The sequence below is a fragment of the Halteromyces radiatus genome (assembly GCF_025201355.1).
Source record: "Halteromyces radiatus strain CBS 162.75 chromosome Unknown BX664scaffold_4, whole genome shotgun sequence".
Lineage (NCBI taxonomy): Eukaryota > Fungi > Mucoromycota > Mucoromycetes > Mucorales > Cunninghamellaceae > Halteromyces > Halteromyces radiatus.
The window spans coordinates 2,245,599-2,266,316 of record NW_026251690.1 but is presented as its reverse complement, the minus strand read 5'-3'; the positions used below and the strand labels follow the sequence as shown (position 1 = coordinate 2,266,316).

The 20,718-nt window shown below is 32.1% G+C and overlaps 10 protein-coding genes across 10 annotated transcripts; 5 read left to right on the top strand and 5 right to left on the bottom strand.

Annotated features, from left to right (window-relative positions):
- Window positions 1–38: 38 nt before the first annotated feature.
- BX664DRAFT_136553 (regulatory subunit of cyclin-dependent kinase) lies at window positions 39–1,606 on the bottom strand. Its single transcript, XM_051539831.1, has 5 exons — window positions 969–1,606; window positions 858–876; window positions 638–768; window positions 528–580; window positions 39–414 (listed from the first exon to the last, which is right to left on the bottom strand). Exons 1-5 carry the CDS (start codon window positions 1,216–1,218, stop codon window positions 196–198), a joined length of 672 nt encoding a protein of 223 aa, XP_051400387.1. The 5' UTR covers window positions 1,219–1,606; the 3' UTR covers window positions 39–195.
- Window positions 1,607–1,723: 117 nt separating this feature from the next.
- BX664DRAFT_349930 (uncharacterized protein) lies at window positions 1,724–2,346 on the top strand (the record flags this gene model as incomplete). The annotated part of the gene is made up of 2 exons (XM_051547617.1): window positions 1,724–1,994; window positions 2,336–2,346. 2 exons carry the CDS (start codon window positions 1,724–1,726, stop codon window positions 2,344–2,346), a joined length of 282 nt encoding a protein of 93 aa, XP_051400386.1.
- Window positions 2,347–2,537: 191 nt separating this feature from the next.
- On the bottom strand, window positions 2,538–5,089 carry BX664DRAFT_333294 (major facilitator superfamily domain-containing protein). The gene is made up of 8 exons (XM_051545489.1): window positions 4,846–5,089; window positions 4,717–4,767; window positions 4,462–4,634; window positions 4,132–4,378; window positions 4,002–4,054; window positions 3,879–3,907; window positions 3,065–3,779; window positions 2,538–2,927 (listed from the first exon to the last, which is right to left on the bottom strand). The coding sequence occupies exons 1-8, from the start codon at window positions 4,998–5,000 to the stop codon at window positions 2,767–2,769; spliced, it is 1,584 nt and encodes a 527-aa protein (XP_051400385.1). The 5' UTR covers window positions 5,001–5,089; the 3' UTR covers window positions 2,538–2,766.
- Window positions 5,090–5,653: 564 nt separating this feature from the next.
- On the top strand, window positions 5,654–7,180 carry BX664DRAFT_333283 (uncharacterized protein). The gene is made up of 7 exons (XM_051545488.1): window positions 5,654–5,754; window positions 5,841–5,913; window positions 5,978–6,068; window positions 6,138–6,298; window positions 6,357–6,626; window positions 6,694–6,867; window positions 6,948–7,180. Exons 1-7 carry the CDS (start codon window positions 5,693–5,695, stop codon window positions 7,083–7,085), a joined length of 969 nt encoding a protein of 322 aa, XP_051400384.1. The 5' UTR covers window positions 5,654–5,692; the 3' UTR covers window positions 7,086–7,180.
- Window positions 7,167–8,263, bottom strand: BX664DRAFT_333281 (uncharacterized protein). The gene has a single exon (XM_051545487.1). The coding sequence runs from the start codon at window positions 8,213–8,215 to the stop codon at window positions 7,418–7,420; it is 798 nt and encodes a 265-aa protein (XP_051400383.1). The 5' UTR covers window positions 8,216–8,263; the 3' UTR covers window positions 7,167–7,417.
- A 548-nt stretch (window positions 8,264–8,811) lies between these two features.
- Window positions 8,812–11,062, top strand: BX664DRAFT_333279 (WD40-repeat-containing domain protein; the record flags this gene model as incomplete). Its single annotated transcript, XM_051545486.1, has 6 exons — window positions 8,812–9,179; window positions 9,262–9,448; window positions 9,522–9,604; window positions 9,661–10,105; window positions 10,187–10,280; window positions 10,345–11,062. 6 exons carry the CDS (start codon window positions 8,812–8,814, stop codon window positions 10,572–10,574), a joined length of 1,407 nt encoding a protein of 468 aa, XP_051400382.1. The 3' UTR covers window positions 10,575–11,062.
- Window positions 11,063–11,510: 448 nt separating this feature from the next.
- BX664DRAFT_386014 (uncharacterized protein) lies at window positions 11,511–12,500 on the top strand. The gene is made up of 4 exons (XM_051549296.1): window positions 11,511–11,564; window positions 11,694–11,907; window positions 12,004–12,060; window positions 12,163–12,500. The coding sequence occupies exons 1-4, from the start codon at window positions 11,533–11,535 to the stop codon at window positions 12,313–12,315; spliced, it is 456 nt and encodes a 151-aa protein (XP_051400381.1). The 5' UTR covers window positions 11,511–11,532; the 3' UTR covers window positions 12,316–12,500.
- BX664DRAFT_379369 (ubiquinone biosynthesis protein COQ7-domain-containing protein) lies at window positions 12,492–13,692 on the bottom strand. The gene is made up of 3 exons (XM_051548855.1): window positions 13,654–13,692; window positions 12,926–13,529; window positions 12,492–12,833 (listed from the first exon to the last, which is right to left on the bottom strand). The coding sequence occupies exons 2-3, from the start codon at window positions 13,520–13,522 to the stop codon at window positions 12,687–12,689; spliced, it is 744 nt and encodes a 247-aa protein (XP_051400380.1). The 5' UTR covers window positions 13,523–13,529; window positions 13,654–13,692; the 3' UTR covers window positions 12,492–12,686.
- On the top strand, window positions 13,560–14,550 carry BX664DRAFT_333271 (Cilia/flagella-associated protein 20/WDR90/C3orf67). Its single transcript, XM_051545485.1, has 4 exons — window positions 13,560–13,630; window positions 13,704–13,735; window positions 13,815–14,382; window positions 14,472–14,550. Exons 1-4 carry the CDS (start codon window positions 13,610–13,612, stop codon window positions 14,487–14,489), a joined length of 639 nt encoding a protein of 212 aa, XP_051400379.1. The 5' UTR covers window positions 13,560–13,609; the 3' UTR covers window positions 14,490–14,550.
- Window positions 14,551–14,760: 210 nt separating this feature from the next.
- Window positions 14,761–20,687, bottom strand: BX664DRAFT_136318 (helicase C-terminal domain-containing protein). The gene is made up of 29 exons (XM_051539830.1): window positions 20,444–20,687; window positions 20,171–20,338; window positions 20,063–20,091; window positions 19,905–19,956; window positions 19,786–19,824; window positions 19,510–19,714; window positions 19,383–19,441; window positions 19,258–19,293; window positions 19,123–19,165; window positions 18,917–19,056; window positions 18,726–18,806; window positions 18,601–18,657; window positions 18,395–18,531; window positions 18,253–18,329; window positions 17,867–18,186; window positions 17,720–17,809; window positions 17,586–17,619; window positions 17,399–17,480; window positions 17,287–17,321; window positions 17,156–17,224; window positions 16,997–17,061; window positions 16,832–16,923; window positions 16,688–16,736; window positions 16,506–16,618; window positions 16,348–16,436; window positions 16,198–16,281; window positions 16,076–16,098; window positions 15,954–16,001; window positions 14,761–15,876 (listed from the first exon to the last, which is right to left on the bottom strand). Exons 1-29 carry the CDS (start codon window positions 20,640–20,642, stop codon window positions 14,888–14,890), a joined length of 3,504 nt encoding a protein of 1,167 aa, XP_051400378.1. The 5' UTR covers window positions 20,643–20,687; the 3' UTR covers window positions 14,761–14,887.
- Window positions 20,688–20,718: the final 31 nt, after the last annotated feature.

Here is a 20,718-nt window from a genome sequence, read left to right as displayed (position 1 = left end):
GAAAAAAAAAAAAGGAGCGTGTAAGGTTAAAAAGAGATGTTGGAAGTCCGCTGGTGATAATTTTTTATTTTGAAAAAGAAGAAGAAAATAAGGATAGACTATACTAATGATAAAGAATGGAACTATAAACAGAATGTACATATGGGTAATAAAGATAAAGATAAAGTAGAAGAAAGGGGGGTCATCATGAATAGCCTATTTGCTTTGACTGTCGCCTTGTTCTGGTGCCTCTTGACCAGACATAGTTGTTGAGGTATTTGTTATTTTCCTTCGCGTGTTTTTGATATCACTTGATGTTTCTGTTGTCAATGATTGATCCTTCACCTTTTCGGCCGATCCCGATGCTTCAACTTCTGCTGCTTTCTTATTCTGGAGTTCTTTTTGTCGAAGATATTCCTTTCGTTCTTCAGCTAACTATTGATATATAGATTAGTGAACCAAAAAAAAAAAAAAAAAAGCCAATTAATAAACGACTTTACTTGAAAATGATTCTTTTTTTTTTTTTTTTTTTTTTTTTTTTTTTTTACTCTTTTTGCATCTTCAAAGCTGCGTCTTAACAAGAGGATATTGGGTTCGGGTTCTATGAATAGAAAAAGTTCAAGTCAAAGAATAGAAGTGTTATATTATCAAAACTTACGATGGGTCATATAATGTTGCCATCCTGATGATATGTTCACACCTAGTCGACGATATTCCTTTTCTTGTAACAAGATCTTGTATTTCTTATCAGGGAGATAACGAGCAATTTGTTTGGGAAGAATGATATGCCTACACAAAAAAGAAAGAACATTTAATGACCATAATAAAACAGTAAATGTCATTTTCTACTATTTTTTTTTTTTGTTTTGATTGTTTACCTATATTCATATGTGTCATCTAATCAAATGAGAAGAAGAATATAGAAATTCAATTTTATGTAAGTTAAAAAGAAAAAAGATTATCGTTATTTTCCACGGTTACCGTACCACTATAAATACCAGAGGTAATGATTTCTTTTTTGTAATTTTGTACATCACGTCTCATCTGTTCCCTTAACTTTTCGAGTTCTGCATTATTTTCTTCACTGGTTTTTTGTTGCTGTTGTTGTTGTTGTTGTTGCTGTTGTTTGGAAGATCGTTTCGAGTCAGCACGTTGGAGACGTAATTTGGCATCGGGATCCGGTCGACTTAGTATTGCTTTATCTTCGGCAAGTTGTCGTTCGTATGCAGATCGTTTCATAAGATAAGTAAATTGTGTAAGTCAATGAATAAAACGATAAAATATGAGAAACAAACGAAGAAGAAGAAGAAGAAAAAAAAAAGTTGAGCGCGTTAGAAAATTTTCTCTGTGAAGCGGAATTTCAACAGCACAGGCACCCTCTTTTGGAACTTACACAGCGGACGGGAACAATTGGCCTTGGCATTCCCCAGATGAATTGTCACCTTTTTCTCGGTAAAGGATGAAGTGCTCCATTAGGACAAAATGCCAATGATTTCTTATATAATAGGAATTATCTTTTTTTTACGGATGATCAATAGTATATGGCCAAAAAGAAAAAAAAATTCAAACCATGTGACAGGATTCCATATTAAAATGCATGATCTTCTTTTTGGCATTTTGTTCGAATCCTTTCTTTTTCTTTCTTTCTCTTTTCTCTTTTTATCTACCAGGTTCATAAAGCAATTCATCCCATTTTTTTTATATGTTTTCTATTTAAGAAAAAGCAACATCAAACATCATCTTCATGGCCTTATCTTCTCTCATCAAAGACAATACTAGTATTCATCATCCACAAAAAAAGGATAGTAAAATGATGATCATCCGCACCATTGATCGATTGGAAACCAAATTGAATTACTTGCAAACAGATTGTACCCTGATTGATATTGTAGTGAAATCATTGCAATCCTTCTTTTTGGTCAAACCTTTAACAACCGCAGAGCAATTGATTCAAGTAGACAAAGAACTTAGTATTGCTCATGATAATGTCTTGGTTCAAATAAGAGCCTTGCATCGTAAAGTGAATAAGTTAGAGAATACCATTAAATCTCTTTCACTTTGATTTACTCCTTCTTTTTTCCTTTTTATATAAAATAAAGAAATTTCCAATTTTAAGTCCATCAATGTTTGTTTATTTCAATACAATCTTAAAAAAAAAAAAAAGAAAAAAACGCACTGATCAAACTTGTTCCTATATTAGGAAAAACAATCTTCCTGCAAATTTCACATGTTACACATATCATACTAGTCTGTTGTCAATATTACCATCATACAAATCATCATAGGAATCATCTTTCAATGTATTTTTACTTTCCCATCAATCATATACTCATCTTCTATTTTTTTTTTCTTTCAGACATCAATTGAATTCTTTCTTTCTTTCTTTCATTATATAATCAAACGAATAAAAGAGAAAAAGAAAAATAATTATCTGGTGATTTCCTTTTTTACGGCTGCTTCCGTTCTGAGTTTTCGATCATCATACATACACTTCTCCCTCAAAATCAGATTTTTTTTAATATAATAAATAGGAATCCTAATCATCACCTAAATATAAATAATTCAAAACTATCATTCAATTTATTTACATCGCTTGTATAAATCAATATATCTATATGGTGATAAAGAAGAATAATAACTGGAAAGGAATATAAATAATAACAGAATGGCTAGAATGGTGCTACTGTAGGTGAGAGAAAGAAAAAGATATAAAAGTAATAAAAAAAACAACAACAACAACAACAACAATGGTATATAAATGAATGTATAACTAATAAACAAGAATGACTATGGAGTAGATGGTGAGTTTTGATCTTTGACGGGATGGATGAGGAAGGCCAATACAAACCCTAAAAAGCTAATTGAGGCACAAACGTAAAGGAATAAACTTGGCATTGTTCTAACAGAAGCACTATATATAAGGTTGATGCCTGATTGTGATATAATGGCTAAGAGAGAGAGAGAGAAAAAAATGTCATTGATGATTGATTTTGTACGTGCTAATTCTTTTTTTTTTCTTCTTCTGTCTTCTTAATTCTATTCACTTCCGAATTTCCGACTGATAAATATATATCTATATTATTACCTGCAATTGATTCCAGCACAGCTTGAGCAGATAATAAAGCAGCAATTTCAGAAGGGTCCACCAAAGTTGTAAACAAAGATTTCAAACATGGATGAGCCAGAACAGCGAAACTATTCAAGAAAACGGAGAAAGCAAATGAACTACCAGTGGTTGCCAAGGCGGCCAAAATCAAGCATGTAACATCCACAGCCAATCCAGAGCGAATCATCCAGGTATCAAATAGGATACGATGATGTGTCTTATAATCTTCTATTTGTTGGTCATTCATAGTGTGATTGTGATGTCCTCGTTGTGTCCAATATGTATTCATTCGACGTTTCAAATAAGGCAGTGCGATGGTGATGACAGTGAACCGAATCAAACACATAATACTCACCAATAAACCACCTTCATATGCTGTCCATTTGAATTCCAACATAGCATAAAGTAAAATAGGAGGCTGAAGGACGATGGAGGTCAAGAATTGAATGGTGGCGAGAATGGGTAAAGCAAAGCGACTAATATGATGAGGTTTTGCCTTGAAGAAAATACCAAATCCAGAGAAAATGTTCACCCTTTTCCAGAACTTGGGTTTTGGCTGTTCAGTTGCATTTCTTCTTGTTATCTTCATTAGTTGTTCATCCAGGGATTCAGGTAGGAAAAACACAATATAAAGATAATTGATAGAATGGATCACCAAGGCGAGATAAAACGGAGATACCACTGTTCCAGTTTTCTATTTCAATATCAACCAAATCAAAATAGAAAGAGATCAAATCAGTCAAAATTTTTCTTTTTATCCATCTTTTTTTTTTTTTTTTTTTGATGAACTTACCGCCATAAGCAAACTTGCAGCCATTGGACCTAGATGATATTTTCAGACGCCAGAAAAGGAAGAAAAAAAGATTAGAATAAGAATTATGAATTTTGTTCCTTTTTGGATCCTAAGATTTTTTACCAAAGATCACACCAGCATAAGTAGCACCCATCATTCGACCGAAAGCAACAGTTCTAATAAGATGATGACAAAAAAGAAAGAGATGTGTTAATATGATTACGTGATGATGATTCATATTTTTTTTTCTTACCGTGCTTCATGAGTAGTACAATCAGAGATATAAGCTTGGATAGCAGCAATAACGATATGTTCACTTGACAGGAAACCGCGTACCAAGGGTGCCAAGATAAGCAAGGTTACACCAATCAGGTTGTTTGACTTGGCAGCTGCAATATAACAAAGCATAGTAAGAATACCACCAATGGAGAAGATTTGAAACACCACCTTTCTTCCATGTCGATCAGATAATGAACCATAGAAACCTGCCACCAATAATGCTATAAAAGGAGATTGGTTATTGATCATCACATCTAGAGAAGAATCATCCCATTTGTCATACACTTCTTTCCTATAAACTTACAACTTCCAGAAGTGAGAAACATAAGGATACCTTGAACCGTCGCAACAATTTGCTGAATTTCAGGAATAGCACAATCTTTGATATCAGGAAGGGTATCACTATTACTACTATTATTGTTACCCATCATCCAACCGAATACATCATAACTAGCATCAGTCTCGGTATCATAATACCTAAAAAGTAAATAAGTATGAGTAACCGCTCCTTCCTGTTTTGGCAATAGCTATCGAAATAAATGAAAAATTTGTTTCATACCTATCGCAAAAGATTTCTGTATAAAATTGTACCATTGGAGCCATTAATGCACTATATATCATAAATATTATGAATAAATAATAAATAATACTAATACTAATAATAATAATAATGTATTTTTTTTTTTACCCTATACCAAAAGTGACAAGAAAGATCGGTCCAAGGATATGCCAAGGAGTCGCTTTCCCTTTACCAGATGAATGCTTGTTTAATAAAGATTCATTTTCATTGGTCCATGTTGATGATGATGAACTATCTTCTTCCATTGGATCATATTTGTTCATATTATTTAAATAAAAGTTTCTATTGAATAAGATAAGAAAAAAAAAAAGAAAAGAAAAGAAAAAAAAGAAAAAAAAATATCTTCAAAAAAGAAAACACAACAAAAACTGTATCTTTAAAGCCCGCTTTTGATTCTTGCACGAAAAGATAACCGAGATGGACGAAACCACACAAACATTTCAAACCAATATGGGAAAAAGGCCCCGATTTGTCATCCAATGGAAAGGTAGCCGAACTCAAATATTTTGTCTCTTTTTCTTTTATCAAAATGAATGATATAGTTTTGGTTTGGATTGACCTATTTTGAATATCTAGCTATAAAATATATATTTATATATATGTGACCTCTTTCGTCTCTTATTGTCATTCATTATTATTGTGTTTTTTTTGTTCTTTGATATCATGATTAATAGATGATGATGATGATGATGATGATGATGATGATGCTTTACTATAATGAATCTCATGATACTTCCTATATGATGATACTTCTTATATGATGATAATGATGAATAGATGATATATAACGTGATGTTCGTAAATTAATATAAAACCATCAAAGGGTACAACTTTTTATTGATTGAAATCCCGTTTCAAAAAGAGAAAAAAAAAAAATGGGTGAGCATAACTCTTCTCCCTTCCTTTTTTTTTTTTTTTTTTTTTTCCTTCCGGTTTCCATAATAGCAACTTTATAATGACCCATGAACAATCTAAAATGTCCTTGGAAAAAGATAATGATTCACCAGAACAACAAACGTAAAATTTGAAGAATATTATTATAATGGAAAGATCTTCCAGATCACTGTCGATAGCGACTCAACATCTCTTTTTTTTTTTTTTAGTGTATCAGAACCAATCGATCTTTTAGGTTCGACTATGCAAGATGTACAGACATCGTTTTCTTCTGTATATTCGGTAAAGAAAAAAAAACAAATGAAAATGAAAACAATGTAGACTGAGATTTTGAACCTTCAAATAGACCTTACAAAGAACTTTAGAACAGAATGTGCAAATGACTCAAACCATGAACCGTGTAATACATCATTTATTTCAAACAAATATCAAAATTGGTAAAAACAACTTTAATTTTTGAATGAATTTTGATTTTAACTATGAAATGATTCCTAAAAAAAAAATAGGTACAAGATTGGAATATGATCAAGGTACGACTCGATTGACCATTACAGTCCATAATGCAACAGCATTTCCTGTCATTGGATTATCTGCTAAATTGGATTTCAAACCCATCATCCATTCTTTACATAAAAGTGATCTTGATAGATCATCCATCATACCTCAGGTAAAATTTGATAGATTTACTTTTATATTTATTTATTCTCATCTACATATAAATATAGACCCCTTTATTGAAATTAATATCTTCCTCTCATCATATGACGACAACTGATGGACATTCCAATCAATCAGTATCATCACTCTTTTTGACATCCTCATCATCCACCAGCATTCCACCATTATTATCTAATATGAAACATGTTGAAATTATCACTATCAATACATCTCAACCAACTCAATATAATGGTATCATTGAAATTCAAGTACCTGTACCTGGAAGTACTGAATCTGTTCATTTAAATCATTCTTTTGGTTTATATTTGGTTGATCAGGTAATTCAAAATGATAATAAAATGTATAGATAAATAAATTTTATTTATTTCTTGTATATATATATAGTTAAAGAAAATTGTCCTTCCTTCTCATTTATATCAACAACAAGTAGATGTAAAAGGTGAAAATAGAACTTATCATGGACAATTTTTACGGGATACATTTGCTCTTGATCCGGTGTTAGGGCTCGAAAAGGGTATGCTTATTTGTTTGGAACCATCGTCCTCCGCCTCTTCTTCCGTAAGTTTACTCTGGGCTTCAAAAAAAAAAAAAAAAAAAAAGAATAGAGAGAGAGATTCTGACTTCTTTTTTTTTTGTAGGATGACAAGATCATGTGCAGAATAGAATCTATTTCTTTAGATCCTTGTCATATTCAAGTCCGGATCTTTGGGGAAAATAAATGTTTGGTGGATAATTTAGTAAATGAATTAGATAGTCTAAATAAAATAGTTTGTTAGATAGATTAAATAAAGTCTATGTATGTATGTTATTGTTTTGATATTTTTATTTTTCAAATAATAAATAAAAATCATTTAACATATAGGACAATAAAGATAATCTTTTTTTTTATTTATTTATTTATGATGAATTGATTGTATAAAAAGAATGAAAACTATACTAAGGGAAAAACAGGAATAGGGAAGAAGAAACTTTTTCTTTTTTTTTGTTGTATGTGTATATGTATATAGATAGATAATAGATGGTTTCTTCAAGTATATATAAAAAGAAAAAAAAATAAAGGAAAGGGGGGATACTATGTAAGATATATATAAATATATATAAAAAGGAATCAAATGAAGAATTGTTGGGGATAGGCACATACATAATGATATATTAAAGCCACTAGACTTGCTAATATCAAAAGTCGGAATAATCGCCAAATATATTCAGATATCAGTAATAAAGAATCATGTTTAGTATCATCAGTATGTAATTGTTGTTGAATCACAAATTGATCTCGAGTCACTGCTTCATCCAAAGTTTCCGGATCTTGAGGATCTTTTAATGATGATATATTGGATAAACATGATATTGATGATGACGATGATGATGATGATGATGATAATGATGATGAAGGTGCTGATACGGTTAATCTTTGTGATGATGATGATGATGACGATGATATTAAAGTTGTTGTTGATGGTGGTGCTGATAATGAATGATTACCTTCGTCCTGCGATAAAGTATTATTAACTGATGAATAATTTCGTCGTTTTTGTGATTTGAAAGTCGTAGAATATTTTTGTATCTGTCTTCTTCGTTGTCGTTCATAACTTTTTTCAGCTAATTGTTCAATGACTTCTTGACTACGTAATTGTTCAGCAATGACACCTGCCATTAAGGGAGCACCTGTTCTGGCCAAAACACGTTCTACTAATTCTTGAAGAACACCTTTTGCATCTTCTTCTTTTGTAGCTTCTTCTAAAGCAGCATGAGCTAATTCCATAAAACGATCAATATCATCAGTGTCATTTTTTGAATTGGTTGGAGTGGATGGTGTTGAAGGTGTAAAACGCGAGGAACTAAGATGAGGAGAAGGTGAACGTTCTCTTGGGAATAATAAAGGTTCATATCTTGCAGTGATCATTTTTTTTTCTCAAAAAGATATAATAAAATGGTAATAGAAAAAAAAAAAAAAAGGAAAAAAAAAAAGGGAAAAAAAAAAAGAAAATGAAAGAAAGGAAGAGAAAAGGGAATTTCAAAGGGAGGACAAGGAACAAAAAAAAAAAAAAAAAAAAAAAAAAAAAAGACACCACTTGGCTGCACTGGAGCCCACATTGGGTAGCACACACGGAAAATGAAATTTATCATCACCAATCAACCAATCAAAATATATAAATAAAAAAGAATAAAATAATAATAATAACAAGAGAGAACTATGCATGACAGCTTTTTAGGTCTTATGACTCATGGTACAGACATCTTTTATTATAACAAACAAGATAGAAAAAAAAAAAAAGTCGCATCACATTCCTCTTCCTTTTTTTTTTTTTTATCATTTGACTTTTATTTATCCAATCTAAACTAAAGTGATACAAAAAAAAAAAAAAAAGGAACCTCCACCTTTCCTGGTACTTTCCTTTTTCAGTGAATCGTACCGGAGTTCCCGTCGCACCGGTTTTTTTTTTTTTTTGGTCACTTTTTTTTTTTTTTTTCTTTCATACTTTAATTTTTTTTTTCTCTATGCAAATAAACGACAACGACGATTCTTCATTTGATCAAACAACTATATATGAAAGAGAAGAAAATGAAAAGTTAATATTAGATACTCCTATAAAGTCTGATTCAATGGTGGAACAACAAACGTATAGTTTTTATCGATATGACTGGACTTCTATACCTTCAACACTTTTAGCTACTACCTCTGATAGATATAATAAAACATGTGCTGAATCAATTATTCTTGATCAACCTATTCTTACTAGATCACTCGGTTCAATACAAAATAACAACAAACTTACAAATAATTTTTTCAAATCTTGTCAATGGTCTCCTGATGGTACTTGTCTTTTAACCAATTCTGAAGATCGAACGATACGATTATTTAATATGTAAATTTTCTATTATTATATTAAAAATAATAATCATATACTCATATATATTATTAATATTATTTTTTTTATTTATTTTTAGTCCTTCGTCTGCATATGATATTTCTTCTGTTGAATCCTTAATACCTTCTATTGGTATTGTTGAAGCAGAATCGATTTGTGATTTAACTTGGTTTCCTTTAATGAATACTCAAGATCCTACTACTTGTTGTTTTTTGTCTTCAGTACGTGATCATCCTGTAAGATTATGGGATGCCACCACTGGAAAAGTAAGAATGAAGTGATCTACCAAAAAAAAAAAAACTTTATGTATAACTCTTTTTTTATTTTGGAAATTGATAGGTCCGTGCATCTTACAGTGTTGTTGATCATCGAGAAAGATTCATTGGTCCAAACGTAGTTAAATTCAATCTGGATGGAACAAAGTAAATATATATATATATAGATAAACTTGATGATATGACTTACATATATATATTAGGATTTATTGCGGTTATGAAAATATGATTGAAATATTCGACTTGAACACACCAGGAAATAATATATCAACAAAAATCGCCACTACACCTAATAGAAAAAGCAAGAAAGGACAAAAAGGAATTATCTCATGTATCGACTTCAATCGAGATCTCAGTGGTATGTATGCAGCTGGTTCTTATAGTCAATCCATTGGTATTTATGATGAACGAACAGATGAACTATGTCTCAAATTAACTGGAATGAAAGGTGGTGGAGTCACCCAAGTCATGTTCTCTATGGATGGTACTCGATTATTCTCTACTTGTCGACAATCTAATTCTATTCTATGTTGGGATATACGACAATCTGCCAATATTTTGTATGATCTAGATAGAAAAGGGAAAACAAATCAACGTGTTACATTCGATCTGGATCCCACTGGGTCTGTGTTGATTTCAGGTGATCAGGTACAAAAAAAAAAAAAAATTGGGATGATCACGTCAAATGATTCTAAAAATCTTTTTTTTTTTTTTTGAATCTTATTTTAGGATGGAAATGTATTGACATATGATCTCACAACATTGGATGAAGAAGATGTAGAAACAAAACCAAGATTATTATCATCCTGGAAAGCACATCAAGGTATGTAATAAAAAATAAATAAAAAAAAAGAGAAGAAAGAAATCTAATCTCATATATTTGATAGATATTACTTCTGGAGCAACATTTAACCCGGTATACCCATCCATCTTGGCTACTTGTTCTGGTCAAAGAAAATTTGATATTGGATATTTATCAGATAGTGATGATGATTATGACATGAATGAAGAAACAGTAGATAACTCTCTTAAACTTTGGCAGCTGGCTGGTCAATATGAATGGTATTCAATGGATATGCAAATAACTGAAAATGATAAAGACACTACTTTGTGTTAGATCACACCCTTGATTAGATTTAGATGTTTATATTAGACTCACATATATTACATATGTTTCTTCACTTTTTATATATGTCTACTTTATTTTGTAAATAATAATAAACTTCAATTGCTGTTCTTCATCATACAACTTATTGGATCTACGTATTTCGCAGCCCCACTTCAGTGTTTGAAAAGAAAAAAAAATGGAAAAATGGTTAAAGGAAAAGAAAATCCTCCGGCGCCAAGGCACGGTCGCCATGCATCAACCCATCCAGGATGTACGTGACGCAAAAGGGATAGTATAAGTATCATAATGATAAAAAAAAAAGGATCCAAGAAGCAAGAAAGACGGAGAGACGCAAGGAGAGACAACCAGAGGCACAATAAGAACAAGGAGAAAACCGGGGAAACAAGAATCAATATTCTATCGCGTATGGTCAAGGAAGCAGACAAAAAGAAGCAGATGATTTTTTGTTTTTTTTTCTTTTTGTTTTTTTTTTTTTTGTAGAAGAAAGAAAGAAAAAATAAAAAAAGTGTCTTTTATAGTTTTTTTTTCCAATCACATTGAAACTATCAAATAATCATAATTATTCTATTGAATCAAATCAATCATCCAACCATTATATGTCATAAAATAGTAATTCATGTCTCATAAAAAACGGGCTATAAAAGTTGTGGCCAATCAGATAACAGCAACGAGATCCTCCTCAGTCCTGTTTTTCTTTCGAATCAGCTACAAACACATATCCTTTACATTACTAGAACTCTGATGATCTCATCGTCTATCATTTTACATAATGAAATAATCCCATTTTGCTATAATCTATTATGATTCAAAGATTCCCTTTTCGACTCTATATATAGCGAGCGAATCTGGGTTTGAACTTTTCATATTTTCCCTCACACCCTTTCTATTCTTTCCCACTTTTTCTCTTTTTTTTTTTTTTTTTTTCTATTATTATTTTAATCATTTAATGTCAAGACAGTTTGGACAAAGCAGTGTAAGGTATCCATACCAACCTAATATCCCTTCCCTTTTTGGACATTATTCATTATAAAAAAAGAAGAAGTCCACATCGATATTCTTTATACTTGTACTCATTATTTCATCATTTTTTTTTTTTTTTTTTGATAGATCATATCAACATTTACATAATCGAACGGTATTATTTGGCGATGCATCCAATCGACAAACACCATCTCCATCTTCATCTATGTTCGGAAGTGCGCGATCTTCTCCTGATCGACCTGTGCAACTCAAGATGGATGATGGTGACCTAGAATACCTTGAAAGTCAAAACGAAGATCGGATTACTGGGTTATCGGCAAAAGTTCAAGTCCTGAAAAGTGTAAATCTATTTAATTATTATGATTATTATTAGAATTATTTTGGATGGATTGACTGATTATTTTTGTATTTATGTATATATATATAACTTACTTAGATCACTGGAAAAATCGGGGAAGAAATTCGACATGGCAATAGTTTATTGGACACTATGGTAAAAAAAAAAAAAAAAAAAAATCTTGATAATAGAAAGATATCTCTTTTTTTTTTTAATACTTATAATCTCTCGCTCTCTTTTTCTTTTTTGGATGTATAGAATGATCAATTCTCCAATACAAACAATGTCCTAGGCAAAACTATGCACAATTTCAAAATTATGGCATCCAAGCAATCAGCATCTATGATGTGTTATATGACCTTATTTATTGTTGTAGCTGTATTTGCAGCATATTACATCTTTTTTAAATAGTTTTATTTTATTTTTCTCCACTTCTATATTATTACTATTCATTTAGATACCTCATTTTCTGTATAGACACACACTCTCTTTTGGTTCTTACTACTACTACTACTACTACAATTACCCATTATCATCATTACCATTATTACTACTGATTGATATATATATTCACAAATAAACCATCATTTAAATATATATATATAGATGTTTTTTTTTATTGTTACTATTCATTTAAAATAGGAAAGTAGAAAGATAGAGAGAGAGAGAGAGAGGTTGATGAAGATGACTACAAATGCAATGTAAGGAATAAAAAAGTGAAGTTCTAACTAAGAAAAAGATGATGGTGAAGAGATATAATAACATGTCCAAAAGAAGAGAGATCATACACGTTCAGCAATCCAAATAGCAGTTTTACATCCTTGTTTAATCACTGCCGAAAGAGCCGAATGAAAAGGAGCACGTTGAGCATCGTGAGCTACAGCAATATCATGATGTTCCAATTCTTCATCCCTACAAGTAGCAATAGTCTAATGTTCAAAAACAATAATAAAAAAATCAGCCCATAAAAAAAAACATTTCTATATACCTCTTTTTTTTTTTTTTTTGAAGGGGGATTTACCTCTGAAAGATAAGTCAATTCCTTATTGTGATTTTTGATAGCATGGAGTTCTCGTAGTTGATCATTGTAATGATTTCCAATTACGGTTTCGACAGCTTCAGTACAAGCCATAGCAGCTTCTTTTCCCAACAGAGCAGTACCAGCACCCACAGCAAAACCAGCTATTTCCCATACAGGACGGAGTAGACTAGGCCGCACACGATGTTCACCCACTAACCCATTGAAGAGTTCCAAATGTTTTTGTTCTTGATCCCACATTTCTTGTAACAATGGTTTGAGCTTCTTATCATGTCCCAGGACTGCCATTTGTCCCTTGTAAATATAGTAAGCTCCCACTTCTCCAGATTGATCCACACGAATCATGGGTTCCAATTGTTTCTTTTCTTCCGCCGTCAAAGTACGTTTTGAACTTGTGCTGTATTGTCTTGACATGTTAATGGTATGTCGATTGATATAGGTCCTAAAACATCGAGATCGGATCATGGTAATAAAAGTTATATATATATATATATAAAAGGGGAGAAGGAAAGAAAACAAAAAAGAAAAAAAAGAGAGAAAGAGCGCGGAAGGTTTTTCTTTAATCCAGCTGAGAATCATTTTTTATCTAAACAGGCAAAAAAGGATCATTATTATTTTTTTTTTTTGATTTTTTTTTTTATTTCTTCTTTCCTTGTTATACTGTTAATGTTTAGAAATACATTTCAGGTATTCTTTATTATTATTATTACCTTTTCCTTTTAAAGAAATGAAACTCATATGCCATCTTTGTTGTTCTTAGTCGGGTTTCCTTTCCATTTTGTATAGTCTTGGGTAAAAAAAAAAAAAACCAATTCTTTGCGAAAAAAAAAAAAAACATTTGATTCTTACTTTTCTCTTTTTGTATATATAGGAACGAACCATTACAGTTATGGACGATACATACAGACGAGTCTAGTCAAGACAAAGACGACTCGAATGATAATAACCAGCAAGTATCCAAAGTCGAACGAGTACAAGACACCATGATCAGTTCCAATGTGATCGAACTGGTATGCAACAACCACGCTATTGCCAACACGTACATTACATGTCCACCATTAGGTAAGGGAAGGCATCGAACAACGCTTGGGATCAAACTTCCGTATCTTGTATTTATTGTCAAGAATTTGGATCAGTATGTCTCGTTTGAAGTCCAGGTGGTAGATGACAAGCAACAAACTCGACGCTTCCGATGCTCAAATTATCAACTGGAGACACGTGTCAAGCCCATCATTACCACCATGCCTTTGCGATTGGAACCCGGTTGGAATCAAATGGTCATGGATCTTCCTGATCTGGTCAAACGTGCCTATGCCACTACTTACTTGGAAACCGCTCGTGTCACCGTCCATGCTAACTGCCGTTTACGACGCATTTACTTTGCCGATCGCCTCTGCTCAGAAGATGAACTACCTCCTGAATTCAAACTCTTCCTTCCTGTAAGTAACATATGACTTTATATATATATATATATATGCTTACTTGTCTTTCTCTTTCTCTCTCTCTTCTTCCTTTTTTTTCGAATTAGGTTGATAAGAACAGCTGATCATTGCACACAACACACATACATACACATAGACATACGATTTAAGATGCTTTCACTGTCTCTCTTCTTCTTTTTTTTTTTTTTTTTTGATATCCTCCATTTCGTTTAGTCCACATTATCTTTCTTCTCCTCGTATTGATTTGTATATTATGCTTTTTACATATAACTGGAATAAATTATCAATGATTAAAAATATATAGGTTCTTGTACTGATGGATAGATGAATCAATGAAAAAAAAGAGAATGCTTTTATTTTTTTTTTTATTGAAGCGGGTAATAGATGATAAATACAACAATTATACTACAGATGTTTCATATCAAAAAAAAAAAAAAGGGTAACAATAACTTCATAAAAAAAAAAAAAGGAATGGGATCAACCAGTTGTTGTTCATAAAGGATCAGGCCACACGAGAAGTGACTTCCACCAAATCTTTCACAAGTAAGATCTTGCCAATCAATGGTATGTTTGAATCCATGGTACCAATAGTCGTAGTAATGATGTGAGCACCTACCTGACGACGACAACAAGGAGATAGAATTGATTCGTACACGATCTTGTCCATTGGATTCCATTGCACATTTCTTGTTGATGTTGATACAGGCGAAGATATCCAATTTTCGTTATTTATTGTTTCCGATGGATGCCATAGTGAAGGTTCGTTCAATACCAAGACTGATGTAAAGTACACCTTTTGTTGGCTATTATCAAGGTCTTGTTGGGCAATGTTGTGAAAATGATAAAGATCGGTTGTCATCGAACGGAAGGCAAACGCGCTTGCTGGCCGAGTAAAAATGGATTGAGAGCATTTCCTACAAGTGATGATATACATTTGTTGGCCAAAGACCGGTTGGGATGATACAGATGTTGTTGGATGTGATACGAAGTCATTGTCAACATGTTGTTGTTCCACTTCAAATGCAGACGGTACGCCCTGATGGATGATTTCTTGTTTGATCGTGTTGTCCGTATCCTTGTCACCATCATTTCTGTTGCCATCTTCTACCACTGTTGGTACTGTATCTAATTTCAAATGATCCAATCCAAGTTGAGACAGATGCTGTGATTGTTTTTCGATATCGTTTTTGTTTTCTCTTCCTGGTTGCTGCAGCGTATCTGATGTTTCTTGTGTCTGATCTTTGCTAGATAAGGATTCTTCATCACCTTTGATATTGGGTATATCTACATTTTGAGACTGTTGTTGTTCTTGTTGCCGTGATTGCTGATTTTCTAATTTAATCCTTCGGTGCCGGGTTACAAATTGTTGAAGGTTGGTCATGATCGAGTCGAAATTGGTATTGGTCGATGAACACAAACGTCGTATCCATTTGGATAGTTGTTGAGTATTTCGGCTATCTAGAAATCTTTCCTCCAGTAAAAGAATAGCACCTATTAAAGTAAATTTCGTTTAGTTAGTGAAGTCATTATCTTTTGTATAAATTCTTTAATATTTCTTTTTTTTTTACCCCAATCATTTCGATGACGGATACATCTTCCAAGAGCTTGATTGATGGCTACAAAAAAAAAAGGAACCAATTTAGTCTTGTCTTGAAGATCATCTATTGTTTATGATATCCCTCTACATTACCTCTATATGCTTGGATATTGTACCTATTAATGTAAAAAAAAAAAAAAAAAAAAAAAAAAAAGAAGAAAAAAGCGAATCAAAAAGTAATTATTTATCATCCATAACCATCATCTCAAACTTACCATTCATCACCAGATAGAACTGTATCTTGTCGATTACGTCTAGAATCGTTGTAGGATCTTTTCAATTGCACCTTCGTATCTTGCCTATATTATTAAAGTAATAATTTAAAGCTACATGTAAAGAATCATTGAATGTTGATAACATCTTACCACATAGGGAATGGAATACCAGTTGCAATCACTGCACGACAGTTATTATCAGTAAAATCGATACCTTCTGATATTTTGCCACGATATACCTAGAATATATATATTTTTTCGTGAATAGAGGTTGATTTAAATAGGACTCATTTCAATATTTCTCTTACCGCCAAAAGTACTGCACCTGTTTCAACACTTTCCCCATTTTCAGCTTTCTTGATATGAGCATAAAATTTCTTGAGTGTTCTGTTGAATTCCTTTGGTGATTTGCCTCGAGGTTCTATAAATGAAATTGGTTTAGAATAAGTGCAAAAGATATTGAATAAATTTTTTATTTTTTTTAGTTTACCTAACATAAAATGCTTTGTTTTCTTAATACGATCCAAGAGTCCGGTTTTCTATTAAGACAGAAAGAAAAAAGAAAAAAGAACAATATTAATTGGGTATAATCATTTTCATCATAATGTTAACCAACACATTCAATTTGACTTACTTCCCATCGACTTTTTAACTTGTTTAGTGTAGTGTATGCATTGGCAAACACAAGAATACCAAAAGGAACAGTTTCGCAAATACTTGCAATAGCTTTCAAAAAAAAAAAGATAGAAATTAATTATACCATCATAATCAATCTTTTTTTTTCTTCTTTTTGTCTTACCTTCGCCAATGTCATCTTGATAACCAGTTGTTGATATAGTATGGTAAACGCCTTTCAATGGAATTCTTTTGGGTCTAAATGAATAACATAAACCATTAAGATAGGATAAAGATTTATAACGAATGTTTCCTTTTTTTTGCATCCCTTTCCAACGCTTACCCTCGTGGTATAGTTTGTACCATAACTTGAGAAGATTGGATGACATGATTGGCTTCAAGTCGGATTGGACTAGATCGCAATAATAAAAAGATCATTGAACGAAAACAATTTTGATTTAAATATATACTTACAATTTCACTCCTAATTCTGCTTCAAATGTATGGATCTAAGAAATATACAAATATATCATCAGCAACATGTCCCCCATTTTTTTTTTTTTTTTTTTTTTTTGGTATAACTTGCCGGAGATAAGGTACCACTGGTCAATATTATGGAATGAGCATCTTTGGCAAGTTCTTTGAAAACGACCGCCGGATTCAGGCACCTATAAATGATAAAAAAAAAAAAAATCAAAACTGAGTACACATATGTTTTTCATTTTTTTAATCAGATCATGATATGTTAAGGAAACCTTTATTGACTTTCTTACCAGAGAGCAAATTTTCTTTTCCAACCATGTTCACCTATATAAAAAAAAATATCTATCAGTTGATTATACATATATATATATATATATATATATAGAAGACATGTCGTTGTAATTGCTAGTCATCGATACTTGACCTTGATTTGTATTCTCTATCACTGCCAGAGCATAACTGTCTGCTCCATCTTGATCATCATCTAAGACATAATTCAGGATCAAGAGCAACTCTATAAAAACAGGTGAATGGTTATATATAGATATTGTTTTTAGTATATTATCCTTACTTTCAATCATATTCAAAGATGCAACGGTCAAATGATTCCAGCCATTTTGTGTTCCTTCGCCTTGGTTATTGTTATTGTTGTTGCTATTATCGTTGTATTCATCCAAAGGGTCCATGACTCCATCATTGCCAGTATTCGTCATATCAAGATCCTGCTCTGATTCCAGATTCATATCATCACCATTCGAGGAACGTCCCCGCTTTCGTTCAGCGTGTTGGCAGGCAAGATCAAAAGCAGGATAAATGATTGTTTTCAAAGTGGTGGCATTCACACTAAGAGATTCTTGTAATTCAATTTTAATGGATTCCGCCGTCGTCAACCTATTAAAAAAAAAAAAAAAAAACGATGGTCAGGATCGATATCTTGTTCTTTTTTCTTTCACTTACAGATGTGATCGTTGATTATCTTCTTCTCTCTCAAAATCTTCAACATCTTCCATCCAAGCCAATAGGCAGCTAAGAAGCTACAATAGAATAGACATAAAAAATCTATTAGTATAAAGTGTATCATCCAATTAGAGAGCTTTACTTGGAAAAGGATTTCATGTGCTGGTATTAGGAATCCATTGCTGATGATTTGACTTAATTCATATTTGATAATCTTCAATTTCACATCTTCCATTTCCACAGAACCAGATTCGCGGGCAATGTTTTCTATATTATGTGCTATGAAATAGATTCAAAATCAATAAGCAACGGATTAATTGTATTTCTAATTGTATCATCAAAGCTTACCTTCGTCAAATATAATGATATTCCCGGCAGTATTGATTTCCATCACTTTTCGAATAACTATAATAATAAAAGAGAAATAATATAGTTAGTGATTTGTTTTCTTAAGTAATATATGAATGACTCACTTGGATCCATGAGATAGTTGTAAGGACAAAATATTAGGTCTGCAGTTTCAGTGATAGTCCTGGAGGCATAATATGGGCAACCTATATAAATATTTCATATATAAATATATAAAAAATTATATTAGTATATGCACTTTTTTTTTAAAAGAAAAAAAAAAAAGAAAAAAGAAAGAAAGAATCACACAATTGACCTTGAACTTGTTTTCCAATGCGTACAAGATCTTCAATATCCCATATCTCGTTTTGTCCACCAGGTTGAATTTGCGAGCTTGATGTAAGTTTATCAGTACGATTTGAATAATAACAACTTCGAGTATCAATGAGAGTAGCACTATGAATAATATCAATGTATCGAGTTCACTATTTATAACTGATATATTCTAATTTTCTATCTTACCAATCTTCACTCTTGTTGAGAGATTTGGATACTTTACCATGAACTACATATACATAAAAATAAAAAAGGCAAGATCAGATACATATATTACTGTTAGCTTTTTACTTTATTTATTTATTTGTTTGTATTACTTACTACAGTATTGATCCCGACTACCCAAAACTGACATCCCTAAATACGATCATCATAGAAACAAAATAGTTAAATCGGTTATTCACTATTCCAAGTAAAATATCATTCCTTGTACAATATCGACATACTTGATCGGTATGGTGTACGACCTTTGAGTTCCTTAACCAATTGTGTTACTTGTTTATGCCTAGTATATAAGAATGCGAGTGAGCTTCGATCCACATCTTTTTTTTTTTTTCTTTTTCTCTTTTTTACGTTCGACTTCCAACATAAATGCGAGGTAAGCGTTTCATTTGTTGTGTTGATTGTTGTTGAGAATCCATAGTATCCATCAATGTAATAAATTCTTCTGTATCCAATCTTGTTTCCCCAGAACTATACAAATTCGCCGTCATTTCATTCACTTGCTGAGTTGAGTGGTAATCATTCATGCGCTTCTCCTTTTCCTTTTCTCTCCAAGCTATAAGGTCAAACAAAGTAATATAGTAAATAATCATTATATTAAACAATCATCACCATTTTTCCTATTACCTAAAGCTCCACATAGTAAAGCCAATGATTTTCCAGAGCCTATAAAATCATAAATATTAGTTTTTTTCTATACATGTTATTCGCCATTCTCATGATCATCTATTATTTATCCTGCATGCCTGTTGGACTTTCCAATACAGCGTGTTGTTCTTTCTGGAGAGCTTCAATGATCTAAAACGCGAAATATATATATAATAGTATGAAACAGTCAAGGGTTGTATGATGAGCTTAGTAAAGAAATGGTTATTATTTCAATTTTTTTCTCTTTCTTTGTTACCTTTGACATCATCTGGACTTGTGCTTGGTCTATGAAGGCAAGAATTCATTCATGAGTTCCTTAACGTAATGACAGTATTGAGTCTATAAATAAACAAAAAGACCTTACATGGTTTGAATGGGAACTTGACTGGGACACCTTTTATTGGGTATTCTTTGATATCTACAGGTATCGCTGATGGTGGTGGGGGTGGAGGTTCATCGATAAAAAAGTGTTCAGGTTCGAGAGATTCGTATTCAACCAAGGTTGTCGTTTGATCACGATACGGGGAAGTCACTATTTTTTTTTTTTTTCGTATATCGATCAAGATTAGTTAATTAATTATTTTTTTTTTTTTGTTTGGTTTTTTGTTCTTTTTTTTTTTTTTATTTCTGTGCTTACTTGAGATGGGATTCTGGTGATGAAACGGTACAGTCAAAAGTGGTCGCTTATATGGTCGCGTTGATTGATAGAAACTTTGAGGTAAAACACGACGACCGCCTGTCTCTTCTAAAGTCTGTTGAGTGGATGGACTTGATATTGACATTTCATCCGAGGATTGAGTTCCAGGCTCAGAATCTATAAGGTTGTTCGTAAGCATTGGACAATCAGTTTGGAAAGAGCACAGGCTGAGAAAAAAAAAAAAGGAAGAAAGAGGGACAAAAAAAGAAAAAAAG